At 49.8% G+C, this 13485-nt stretch overlaps 1 protein-coding gene across 4 annotated transcripts in view; it reads left to right on the top strand.

Moving 5' to 3' along the window:
• Positions 1–12932, top strand: part of LOC119963563 — a 56644-nt gene extending 43712 nt beyond the window's left edge. For 3 of the 4 annotated variants that reach the window (XM_038792869.1, XM_038792872.1, XM_038792871.1), the window contains 4 exons: positions 1651–1675; positions 2508–2569; positions 9634–9700; positions 10541–12932. In XM_038792869.1, the coding sequence (XP_038648797.1) occupies positions 1651–1675; positions 2508–2569; positions 9634–9700; positions 10541–10574 (188 nt within the window). In that variant the 3' untranslated portion in view covers positions 10575–12932. Of the gene's footprint in view, positions 1–1650; positions 1676–2507; positions 2644–9633; positions 9701–10540 lie in introns of all 4 variants that reach the window. The other variant, XR_005460123.1, reaches the window with a different exon arrangement.
• Positions 12933–13485: the final 553 nt, after the last annotated feature.

Below are 13485 nucleotides of genomic sequence, written 5' to 3'. Positions count from 1 at the left end.
TTTCAGAGTGGCCAGGTATCTCTGGATACCGCCACAAGGTTCAACCCCAATACCCATCAAAGAGCCAATACACCAGTTAGTTAGTTCAAAGTCAATACTACTTTATTTACACACAGTAAGATCTACTCATGCACAATAACACTACAGGCCAAACTATCTCTATCACTAACGCCTATACTTCACTTCGGGTGCCCACTTAGGTCAGAGGAACAATGGCCATTGTTCGGATCTGAGGCTGTTGGGTTTGAAGAGGTGACAGGAGAACAGCTAAGGCCGTCCGTCTGGTAGCGAGCATTGACTTTGAACTTACTGCTTCTGGTGATGCTGGTGGAAGGGTCTCTCCGCCTGAGAGCCGAATCCAAGAGGCTGAATCTTTCGTGGGGTTTCCTTCTTATATTTGGAGGGGCTTCGCGCTTTTAGGCGGGCCTTAAACCTGGGCCCAATTAATTGGGCAGCTTCTTGATCATTGCCATCCATCTAAACCAATAAAGGGGCGGGTGCCTTGATGGCTGGGCGTGTCCTAAGTGGGCGTTGGCCTTGCTTTGTTTGTGTCTTCTTGCTGGGGTAGGGGCGCCGGACTGTCTGGGACGGTATCGGCTACCTGACCACTTGTCCTTTGCTTCCCGGAGATGGGCCATCAACATGTAAATCGACCCAGAGTTTCGGTTCCGTCTACAGTCTGCCTTCCAAATATACATTCTGGCTCTGTGCTTGTTTGCTTTGCATTGTCCATATTTCCCTACAGACTCTGTGAGTGTCCATTTTATATACTGAAAGTGGCCATCCCAGATGGCTACAATCCCCAGCCCCCTCCCGCCCGCCATAAGCCTTCTGGGCTTCACACTTGACTCTGTCCTCCATCCCCTAAGGGAGGGTTAGGATGAGGCCCTCACGTGACAATTAATTGGCCATTAGCAAGACTCATTTTGCCCATGGGTGGATGTGCTGTCTAACACTTACCCACCCTGCATATAATAGCGGCGGGGAGGGTGCGGGAGAGGTAGGCATTGTGCCCAATTATATACGTCCCACCCCCATTCGACCCCGCAGCACCAACACTGAGTTAATCACAGGATTGAGAGGGTTGGATTATGAAAAGAGGTTGGGGACTGTACTCGTTGGAATTTAGAAAGATGCGGGGGATCTTAGAGAAACATATAAAATTGTGAAGGGAATAGATAGGATAGATGCGGGCAGGTTGTTTCCACTGGCGGGTGAAAGCAGAACTAGGGGACATAGCCTCAAAATAAGGGGAAGTAGATTTAGGACTGAGTTTAGGAGGAACTTCTTCACCCAAAGGGTTGTGAATCTATGGAATTCCTTGCCCAGTGAAGCAGTTGAGGCTCCTTCAGTTACATGTTTTTAAGGTAAAGATAGATAGTTTTTGAAGAATAAAGGGATTAAGGGTTATGGTGTTCGGGCCGGAAAGTGGAGCTGAGTCCACAAAAGATCAGCCATGATCTCATTGAATGGCGGAGCAGGCTCGAGGGGCCAGATGGCCTACTCCTGCTCCTAGTTCTTATGTTATGATTTGTTAGGAGTTTGGCTGGGTCTAAATGGGAAATGTGTTGCAGAACATTTACTGAGAAAAAGATCAGCTTTGTTTATCTTTTCCACAATTCAAACATTTTATTTCTGTTCTTTGAACAGAGGCGAAAAACAGCACGTCAGACCAGTAAGTATAATTTGTTAAAAGAACTGAATCTATACGGACAGGATAAATGTAGACATGCCGATTGTTTGTGAGCAACTGGTTACAAATTGATATTTGTATATCCCCCGGGACTATGGTGACTTTTAAAATATAAATTGATAAGTCAGAAGTGAGGAGTCCATCAAATACATATTCAGCTGTTGACAGCTGAAACCTTATACAGCATCCTGTTATTCATTTCCAAAATAGATTCCTGTTGTTTGTTTATTTGTAGAATCTAAAGAGGCGATGCAATGTGATCCCGCAAATTCTAACAATACTGCCACGGTGGCCGCGATTCTTCATCGTTGAAGGCAGAGTGAAGCTGCTGTGATCACCATTGCAGCAGAATCACTGTGTCACAAACATCTAAAACTCAGCAGTTATTAAAATCTCTTTTAAAGGAATAAATATCTGTAACACTACTCAGCTCCATCGTGTAAACACCCATCTGATTCACTAATGTCCCTCAGGGAGGGAATCTGCCGTCCTTACCCAGTCTGTCCTCCATGTCACTCCAGTCCCACAGCGATGTGGTTGACTCTGAACTGCCCTCTGAAAAGGTCCTAGCAAGCCACTCAGTTCCAGGGCAATTAGGGATGGACAATAACTTCTGGTTTTGCCCAAAACCCATGAAAGAGAGGACAAAATGCTCCCACTTACCATTGTTGGGGGTAATTAAACTTGCAATAAAAACAGTGGGAGATACTGACTCATTCTGCACTGCCATGCCATGTTAAGATGCAGTTTTGGGATATTGTAATGAAGAGATTACCTCTTAATTGTGATTCTCTTTTCCACAAAATCTATGCAGAGCAATTACAGATAAAGACCAAGTGACTCTCATCTCTATAAGGACAACCGATACAGATGCTGGTATGAACGGTTCCTGAAAACATTTATCGTCTGAATCATTCAAAATGCAACAACTCTGAACAGCCACATTCAAAGTGAGATTGGAGTTTGTGTGGGAATGCTTAATTCCAGTGGATTAGGGCAAATGGTGTGGGTCACCTCTGGAAACCAGCACAGAGTTTGGTAAGCATCCAGATGCGGTTTATCAATTCCTTTTGTGCTTTGAATCAGAACCTATTGATGATTAAATTCCCGTTCTTTAGCAGAGAAAGTGGGAGAAGCTGTGTCGATATCAACCAGGTGAGTGCTGCATCAAACAGGCCAGCGGTTTTTATCCATGGAATCCCAACAGTGCAGAAGAGGCCATTTGGCCCATCGAGTTTGGACCGACCCTCCAAAAGAGCAGCCTACCTCGGTCCACTCACCCACCCTATCCCCGTAACGCATTGACCATGGCCAATCCGCCAAACCTGCACATCTTTGTATCATGTCTGGGAATCAGGAGATTTTCCACCCGCAGAGTAAATGTACTGAAAGCATGAGAGGTCCTCCCAGATGTTTCCCTCATCCCACCAGCTCCACCCCTCAGTTCACTGAGCAGCGTTGAGGAGACTTCTGAACAAAACCAAAAATAATTGCAGCTTGGGAAAGAAATAAGGATTGGAGACATAGGGCGCGATTCAACGAAAAGAAATCTATGTCCGGTTTTGGGCGTGTTGAGCTGGATGTTCCTCAGAGGCTGCTGCACCGGGAAACACGCGGCTATTCAGCGGCATTTTGCCGTTGTTTTGGGCCTTGGGGAGTTTCTCTCTGCCAAGGCCACACTTGAGTCACTTCCTGCTGGCGAACCCAGCCGGAAAGGCTACTTGTCTACCGGAACGCCATATTGTCTGGCTGCTCTGATCTTTCCACAACCCCCACCCCCCACCCCCCCCAACCTCAGGGAGGCCCTGGGGAACACCCCTTAATCCCCCCCTCCACTTGTTAGACCTGATCCCTGGCAGTGCCAACCTGGCATCTGGGCACCCTGACACTGCCAGCCCAGTGAGGGCGAGATCCAGATTTCGACATCTCGCGAGATTTCGTTAATACTGGCGAGGCATTTCGAGGGTCGCAAATCTTGAGAGAGGCATCTGGCGAGATTCCGCCGCCTCGCCCCGACACTAAGTTAGGCTGAACGAGGCTGTTAAATTGCACCCATAATATTGTAATTGATTAGATATTAGAATCTTAGAATCACACTGTACGCAACAGGCCATTTGGCCCATTATACCAGTCCTGGCTCTTTGAAAGAGCGAATCAATCAATCCTTGTCTTCAAAGAGCTTAAAATGTTTCCCCTTCAAATATTATCTCACTCTCTTTGATCACATGGATTGTAATTTCGCAGAGGGATAGTCTACACATGAAAGACACTTCCCAATATGCCTGAGATTATTAGTTTTTAAATCTATTCATTCATGAGATGTGGGCATTTGCTGGCTGGGCCAGTATTTATTGCCCTTGAACTGAGTGGCTTGCCCATTTCTGAGGGCAGTTTAAGAGTTAACCACATTGCTGTGGGTCTGGAGTCACATGTAGGCCAGACCGGGTAAGGGCGGCAGATTTCCTTCCCTGAAGGGGATTAATGAACCAGATGGGTTTTTACAACAATCGATGATATTTTCATGGTCTACATTACTGGGACTAGCTTTATATTCCAGACTAATGTTGATGGATTGAAAATCAGATGGGATATATTACTGTGGTCGAGCTGCCTGTTTGCGTTACTAACCGTATGCTGAAGGTGGACATTTACTCCACTGTGCTTTTATCTCTGGGTTCAAACCTGGCCAAAGCTAATGGGAAGGACATTTTCTCTGCTGGCTTCAATTTTCCTATGTGAAATGGACTTTCTCACTTAGGTTTACACCCGGTGACCCTTTTGGAGGACAATGGGAGCCATCAGCCCTGACCCATTCACTCCAGCCCAGGTAGTGTCCAACGTTTTGAACTGAACAAGGGGCAGACTTAACTCAAGTTCGAACGCAGACGAGGAACCTAACAGCTGATTTAGCACAGCACTAATTTACTTTCAATGCCAATTTAGTTTACAGATTTGCCACCAAGTAGAAGTCTGACTTTCTCTCGTTTTTAATTTTCCTGCTGCTTCCACCAGATTGCGAGATCTCCCAGTAATGACTGGATCTCCAATGGCTGAATGCGAATTCCCGGATCAACTACAGCAGGGCAGAGAGACCCCAGAGATGTCATTCATGAAACTAACTCCAGTTGCACCAGTTTGACAGATATATTTCTTGCACTGCCCCGGTGCGCGTGAATGTTTCAGTTTATCACAAACTGAAGCCACTTTTTCTCATATGGAGACACATTCATTTCCAACCTAATTTCACAATGGGTGTTACAGAATCCTGGCCAGCCCTCAACAGTGGCTAAGATACTGAACCAGGCATGTCACGTTTTTAATACGGTGCGGAAAGATCGATTCGACCTGGGAGTGATAGTATCAGAAATAAGGTGTGGTTATTTTATAAACTAACTTCATTAAAATGAAAGAAAAGAAAACAATATTTAAACTTTTACTTCAGCTCTAACATTAAGAGATTACATGCAGTTTTGTAACCTTAACACACAAGTTCCCATTAAACAACACTGTTCTGGAGCATTCAGCTCTTGTTCCACTATCAGAGACAGACAAAGGCAATATAGAACATAGAATAGTACAGCACAGTGCAGGCCCTTCGGCCCACGATGTTGTGCCAACCACTTATCCTAATCTAAGATCAACCTAACCTACACCCCTTCAATTTACTGCTGTAAATGCAAATACTTGCATTTACAAAGGTAAGAACATTGGTTCAGAATCCTTTTCCAAAGCCTGCCTCGGTGGGAACTTTCGTGACCTCTCTGTTCTGTTTCCACAGCCTTCTGCTTGTAACTATTCAAAACAGTACTTCCTCTCTCGCTCACTAAGCTCCACCCCGCTCCTAAAACAAAGGTTCTCCTTTGAGGTGGACAGACTTGAATCTATTATCATTATCTTCGATGATTGCCCACTCATGTTTATACAAAGAACAGAGCTATGCTATTTGGATGCAACTAACCTTCCATTGACAGACAAATAGGTAATCGGACTCTGTGATTGGTTAATGGTTTGGTAAATCAAGGCTGTCCCGAATGACAATGGATCTTGAGTGGATCATCGTTCCTGAGCCGGGGCATCCTGTGTATTCCCACTAACGAGATTAGGTCTGAATGGGACAAGGTAACTCAGGCTGTGAGCGTCTCCCTCTAACTCTGCTGTGAGCAGTCTTTTCCTTCAGTCTGTTTAACCCTTAAATTTCCTGCTACGTCTTGGACTCCATTTCTGGACCAAAATTCCTAATATCTCCCTACCATGACAGTTGGGGAGTGGAGAGTATCATTCCTATTGATGTGGGTTGGTTAAAGGGGCAACAGTGGTGTGGTCATAATGTCTAGTAATCCAGAAAATCCCACAATGCTCTGGGGGCACAGGTTCAAATCCCCCAATAGCAGCCGGTGGAATTATTAATCAATCAATTAATAATTCTGGATTTTGAGATTTTCATCAATGGTCATAAAAAGATTAATCTGGTTTGCCAAGTTCTTTAGGGAAGGAAATCTGCCATCTTTATCTGGTCTGACCTGCACATGATTCCCACAGCAGTGTGACTGACTCTTAACTTCCCTCGTAAGCCACTCTGCCCGAGCCACTCTGTCCGAGCCACTCTGTCTAAGCCACTCCGTCCGAGCCACTCCGTCCGAGCCACTCTGCCCAAGCCACACCGTCCGAGCCACTCTGTCCGAGCCACTCCGTCCGAGCCACTCTGTCCGAGCCCCTCTGTCCGAGCCACTCTGTCTAAGCCACTCTGTCCCAGCCACTCTGTCCCAGCCACTCTGTCCGAGCCACTCTGTCCGAGCCACTCTCTCCGAGCCACTCTGTCCGAGCCACTCTGTCTGAGCCACTCTGTCTAAGCCACTCTGTCCCAGCCACTCTGTCCCAGCCACTCTGTCCAAGCCACTCTGTCCGAGCCACTCTCTCCGAGCCACTCTGTCCGAGCCACTCTGTCTGAGCCACTCTGTCCGAGCCACTCTGTCTGAGCCACTCTGTCCAAGCCACTCTGTCCGAGCCACTCTGTCCAAGCCACTCTGTCCCAGCCACTCTGTCCGAGCCACTCCGTCCGAGCCACTCTGCCCGAGCCACTCTGTCTGAGCCACTCCGTCGAGCCACTCTGTCCGAGCCACTCTGTCCGAGCCACTCTGTCCGAGCCACTCCGTCCGAGCCACTCTGTCCGAGCCACTCTGTCCGAGCCACTCTGTCCGAGCCACTCTGTCCGAGCCACTCCGTCCCAGCCACTCTGCCCAAGCCACTCTCTCCGAGCCACTCCGTCCGAGCCACTCTGTCCCAGCCACTCTGTCCGAGCCACTCCGTCTGAGCCACTCTGTCCCAGCCACTCTGTCCAAGCCACTCTGTCCGAGCCACTCTGTCCGAGCCACTCTGTCCGAGCCACTCTGTCCGAGCCACTCCGTCCGAGCCACTCTGTCCGAGCCACTCCGTCCAAGCCACTCTGTCCCAGCCACTCTGTCCCAGCCACTCTGTCCAAGCCACTCTCTCCGAGCCACTCTGTCCCAGCCACTCCGTCCGAGCCACTCCGTCCGAGCCACTCTGCCCAAGCCACTCTCTCCGAGCCACTCTGTCCGAGCCACTCCGTCCGAGCCACTCTGCCCAAGCCACTCTGCCCAAGCCACTCTGTCCGAGCCACTCTGCCCGAGCCACTCTGCCCAAGCCACTCTGTCCGAGCCACTCTGTCCGAGCCACTCCGTCCGAGCCACTCCGTCCGAGCCACTCTGTCCGAGCCACTCTGCCCAAGCCACTCTGTCCGAGCCACTCTGCCCGAGCCACTCCGTCCCAGCCACTCTGTCCCAGCCACTCTGCCCAAGCCACTCTGCCCGAGCCACTCTGTCCGAGCCACTCTGTCCGAGCCACTCTGTCCGAGCCACTCTGTCCCAGCCACTCTGTCCGAGCCACTCTGTCCCAGCCACTCTGTCCGAGCCACTCTGTCCGAGCCACTCCGTCCGAGCCACTCCGTCCCAGCCACTCTGTCCCAGCCACTCCGTCCGAGCCACTCCGTCTGAGCCACTCTGTCTGAGCCACTCCGTCCGAGCCACTCCGTCCGAGCCACTCTGTCCGAGCCACTCTGCCCGAGCCACTCTGTCCGAGCCACTCTGCCCGAGCCACTCCGTCCGAGCCACTCTGTCCCAGCCACTCTGCCCAAGCCACTCTGCCCAAGCCACTCTCTCCGAGCCACTCTGTCCGAGCCACTCTGTCCGAGCCACTCTGTCCGAGCCACTCTGTCCCAGCCACTCTGTCCGAGCCACTCTGTCCCAGCCACTCTGTCCCAGCCACTCTGTCCGAGCCACTCTGTCCGAGCCACTCTGTCCGAGCCACTCCGTCCGAGCCACTCCGTCCCAGCCACTCCGTCCGAGCCACTCCGTCCCAGCCACTCCGTCCCAGCCACTCCGTCCGAGCCACTCCGTCCGAGCCACTCCGTCCGAGCCACTCCGTCCGAGCCACTCCGTCCGAGCCACTCTGTCCGAGCCACTCTGTCCGAGCCACTCCGTCCGAGCCACTCTGTCCCAGCCACTCCGTCCGAGCCACTCTGTCCGAGCCACTCTGTCCGGGCCACTCTGTCCCAGCCACTCTGTCCCAGCCACTCTGTCCGAGCCACTCTGTCCGAGCCACTCCGTCCGAGCCACTCTGTCCCAGCCACTCCGTCCGAGCCACTCTGCCCGAGCCACTCTGTCTGAGCCACTCTGTCCGAGCCACTCTGTCCGAGCCACTCTGTCCGAGCCACTCTGTCCGAGCCACTCTGTCCCAGCCACTCCGTCCGAGCCACTCTGTCCGGGCCACTCTGTCCCAGCCACTCTGTCCCATCCACTCTGTCCCAGCCACTCTGTCCGAGCCACTCTGTCCGAGCCACTCCGTCCGAGCCACTCTGTCCCAGCCACTCCGTCCGAGCCACTCTGCCCGAGCCACTCTGTCTGAGCCACTCTGTCCGAGCCACTCTGTCCGAGCCACTCTGTCCGAGCCACTCTGCCGAAGCCACTCTGTCTAAGCCACTCTGCCGAAGCCACTCTGTCCGAGCCACTCTGTCCCAGCCACTCTGCCGAAGCCACTCTGTCCGAGCCACTCTGTCCGAGCCACTCTGTCCGAGCCACTCTGTCCGAGCCACACTGTCCGAGCCACTCTGTCCCAGCCACTCTGTCCGAGCCACTCTGTCCGAGCCACTCTGTCCGAGCCACTCCGTCCGAGCCACTCTGTCCCAGCCACTCTGTCCAAGCCACTCTGTCCAAGCCACTCTGCCGAAGCCACTCTGTCCCAGCCACTCTGTCCCAGCCACTCTGTCCAAGCCACTCTGTCCGAGCCACTCCGTCCGAGCCACTCCGTCCGAGCCACTCTGTCCGAGCCACTCTGTCCGAGCCATTCTATCCAAGCTTTCCAGTCAAGGGACAGTTCGGGATGGGCAACAAATGCTGGTCTCATCAGCGACACTCACATCCCATTAAAGAATAAATAAAGGTTGCAGAGGTCAAAGGACAGTGTATTAACCAAGGGTGTCACCCAGCTCCCTTACTCTACAAAACACCGAGAGGTATAGACAGGGTCGAGACAGTCAGAAGTTTTTTCCCAGGGTGGAAGCCTCAATTACAAAGGCAAACAGGTTCAAGGTGAGAGGGGGAAAGTTCAGGGGGGATGTGCGGGAGAGTTTTTCACTCAGAGGGTGGTGGGTGCCTGGAACCCGTTGCCAGTGGAGGTGGTGGAGGCGGGCACGATAGCAATGTTTAAGATGTATCTTGATGGACACATGAATGAGTGGGGAAAGGAGGGATACAGATCAATAAGTAATCAAACTAAATAAGGAATGTGGATCAGCACAGGCTTGGAGGGCCGAAGGGCCTCTTCCTGAGCTGTAATGTTCTTTGTTCTTTGGCAACATCAAAAAATAGTCCTGAATTTGTCACTGGCTCATGTCGTTATTTTGGATGTTTTCTGACAAATTACAGGTGAAGTGTCTTATGGGAAGAATGATGCTGTGGAAAATGGAAAAGTTGAGGATCTATCCCAGGCTCAGTATGTACGGTGGATGTCCTGTTTATTGCATTTATCAAGAGGATGCTATAAAAAGCTGACAATAAGGAATCATTTACTAACTTATCTATTCCCCCACAAACTGTGTTAATGGGTTAATATCCCTTGGGGGTCAAGGCTGGAATGAAGGGATGGGGTGGGGTATGGGGTTCACCTGGGGGTGTGGGTGAGAGTGAGGGAATCAGTTGAAGCAGCACGGTGGCACAGTGGTTAGCACTGTTGCTTCACAGCACCAGGGTCCCAGGTTCGATTCCCAGCTTGGGTCACTGTCTGTGCGGAGTCTGCACGTTCTCCCCGTGTCTGCGTGGGTTTCCTCCGGGTGCTCCGGTTTCCTCCCACAAGTCCTGAAAGACGTGCTGTTAGGTGAATTGGGGATTCTGAATTCTCCCTCCGTGTACCCGAACAGACGCCGGAGTGTGGTGACTAGGGGCTTTTCACAGTAACTTCATGGCAGTGTTAATGTCAGCCTTCTTGGGACACTAATAAAGATTATTATTATTTTCCTGATGAGGAAATGTAACAGAGGGCAGACCACAGAGGGCAGCAGACAGGAGTTGAAGGGGGTGGGCAGTCCTGGCGGGGTAAGGAAGCTGATTTTAGCCCGTTCTCCAGGAGGGTGCTGCAGTAATGGGAGCATTTAACGAGGAGAGGAAGGTTTAGTGAACTTTTAACATGGTCAGGCCAGATAAGCTGATGAATAGTTAAGCTAATTGAATGCCAGATGTAGTTCAGGTTTGGATATTTATGATGAAATTAATTTACGATTTAATATTTATCCTCTGCCTTTGTGCAAATTTTAATGCATTTTTAATTCTGTTGCAGGGTCCACATTCAGCAAAGCCCATCTCTAAACTGACCATCGAGCAGGACAACCTATCGATTGCAGAGAATTCCACATAAGGATCTTTATTCGGAATTTGAATTCTGCGTTGTGGGAAGGGGTGGGGTGCAGGGGTTACTCGATTTACATACCCACCACTGAATATTGATTGTCAGGTTGTTGAGTGTCCAGATTTCAGATAATTTTCAGCAATCTGATGTCATCTGATGCCTGATCTGTGATCTCAATTGTGACGGACAGAATTTGAGGGCCATTCTGTGAAGCAGACTCTTCATTGAGGGCAATGAAGGGCAGTCAATAATTAGTTGAGCAACAGTCTGTTTTTTTTTCGGGCAACTATTCTGTCTCTAAGGTGACAAATCTTATCCTCATTGGGATCACTTCATTAGTAAAGCATAAATAATTCTGTTAGCAATTAGCTCGATTTATTTCCAGATTTCTATGGAAACAGGCCTCATGTTTCTGCTGCTGTACTGCGAGCGGACTCATTTTTCTGTCCTTTCTGGCATCAAGTGTACAGCCCCGAACACAGGCCATTCAGCCCAATTGGTTAATGCTAGCCTTTCTGCTCCAGACAACCTTCCTACCCACTCCACTCACCCGACGAACACGCCCCGCTATTTCTTCCCCCCCCCCCCCATGTGTTTATCTATCTTACCCTTAAATGTGTCTGTACTATTGGCATAACCACTCCCTGTGGTAGCAGGTTTCACACACTCTCAGTCAAATTTATTAATGACTGTCTTATATTAGTAGATACTAGCTTTGGACTTTCCAAAAGTGGAAGCACCATCTCCCCTGACAAAATTCCTCATCATCTTAAAGACCTTCAAATCCTCAGACAAACCTGGTTGTTATCCCTGATTCATTCCAGAGATGAGGGGGTTGTCTTCTGAAGAGAGATTGAACAGTTTAGGGCTATACTCTCTTGAGTTTAGAAGAATGAGAGGAGATCAAATTGAGGTATGTAAGATGATAAAATAGACGTAGAGTGGATGCTTCCTCTTGTGGGGTAATCTGGTTTATATTTAGGATTTAGGATAAGGGGTAGCATTAGTAATGGGTTGAAGGGTTATGGAGGACGGGCAGGAAAGTGGAGTTGAGGCCGAGATGAGATCAGCAATGATCGTATTGACTGGCGGAGGAGGTTCGATGGGCCGAATGGTCCCCTCCTGCTTTGACTTCTTGTTTTCTCGTGAACTGATGCTCAGAAAATTCCAACTCCAACTCCCGCGGGCGATCCAGTCCAGGAGATCACACAGACCAATGTGTCTGAAGCTTCTATGATGTAGGGTTGAATTCTCTGCTCCCGATACCGGTAGAGAGATCTGCGATCAGGCAGAGAATCCAGCGTCGTTAGTACAACGGTATGGTCACTCGATGCTCCAGTCCCCCACTGGCAGCACCATTGAGTCTCGCTCCTCACACCAGCGGGAGGGGGTAAATAGGTCAAACTGACCAATTTGCATCCTATCAATGGGCTGGACACCGGATTCTTCACGCCCCTGTGATTCTCTGGTCCTCTGGGCTGCGATTCATGTGGCCGTGGATTGGTGCAGGTATTTGACAGTGCGGCCCTGATGCAGTGAAACTCGCGGTGGGCTAAGTGTAGGTCCCCCAAAGTTCTTCAGAGAACCCCTCACCCACACAAATGCAAATCTTGCTCATCCCACCCCCACCAGACCCCTCACCAGACACCCCCAGCAGAGACCCCCATCAGACCCACATAACAGAGACCTCGGACTCATAGCAGAGACCCCCCCCCCCCCCCCCCATACAAGAGTCCCCTGCCTGGAAGCTAAAGAGCAGTCCAGACAGAAACAATGAAAACAAATCATTGCTTTTAAACTCACCTGTCCCTTATAGCTGCTGCCTCAGGCAGAATAAGAAGCAGCTGTCATACCTAGAAATTGGAACCACATAACCGGGGTTTAACCCCTCCCCTCAGATCCGCATCTGATCTGCAAGACTTTTAACCACATCAATGAGAAAGAGTTTTTACTAGGCCGTGATTGACAACTTCCAGACAGCCAAACATCTGGATTGTTTAACTTAATTTCCCTTCTCGCTTGAATGGATCTCAAGTACCCTGCTTTGAAATTACACACAATGTTTATATACATCTAGCTATGACTGACAGCTCTTGACCACATCAAAAGCAGATAAGTTCTTTCACTTTTTCTCAGCAGAAAGCTTTTTTCTCCAATCCCCTCAACAGAGGCTTCACATTCAGAAGCGAGGTGAGACTAAAGTGTGAGGTGATTCATTTTGGTCAGACAAATTTGAATGCGGATTCCAGGGTTAACGCCATGGTTCTGAAGAATGTGGAGGAGCAGAGAGATCTCAGAGTTCATGTCCATATATCTCTGAAAGTTGCCACCCAAGTGGATAGAGCCGTGAAGAAAGCCTATAGTGTGTTAGCGTTTATTAACAGGGGGCTTGAGTTCAAGAGCCGCGGGGTTATGCTGCAACTATACATGACCCTGGTGAGACCACATTTGGAGTATTGTGTACAGTTCTGGTCACCTCATTATAGGAAGGATGTGGAAGCATTGGAAAGGGTGCAAAGGAGATTTACCAGGATTCTGTCTGGATTGGAGGTAAGGTCTCAAGGGGAAAAGTTTAGGGAGCTAGGGCTTTTCTCTTTGGAGCGAAGGAGGAGGAGAGACGACTTAATAGAGGTGTATAAGATGATGAGGGGGATAGATAGAGTGGACGTTCAGAGACTATTTCCTTGGGTGGATGTAGCTGTTACAAGGGGGCTTAACTATAAGGTTCAGAGTGGGAGATATAGGAGGGATGTCCGAGGTAGGTTCTTTACTCAGAGAGCGGTTAGGGTGTGGAATGGACTGCCTGCTGTGATAGTGGAGTCGGACACTTTAGGAACTTTCAAGCGGTTATTGGATAGGCACATGGAGTGCACTAG

This window comes from Scyliorhinus canicula, chromosome 3 (genome assembly GCF_902713615.1).
Source record: "Scyliorhinus canicula chromosome 3, sScyCan1.1, whole genome shotgun sequence".
NCBI lineage: Eukaryota > Metazoa > Chordata > Chondrichthyes > Carcharhiniformes > Scyliorhinidae > Scyliorhinus > Scyliorhinus canicula.
This window is presented reverse-complemented; position numbering and strand designations above follow the sequence as displayed.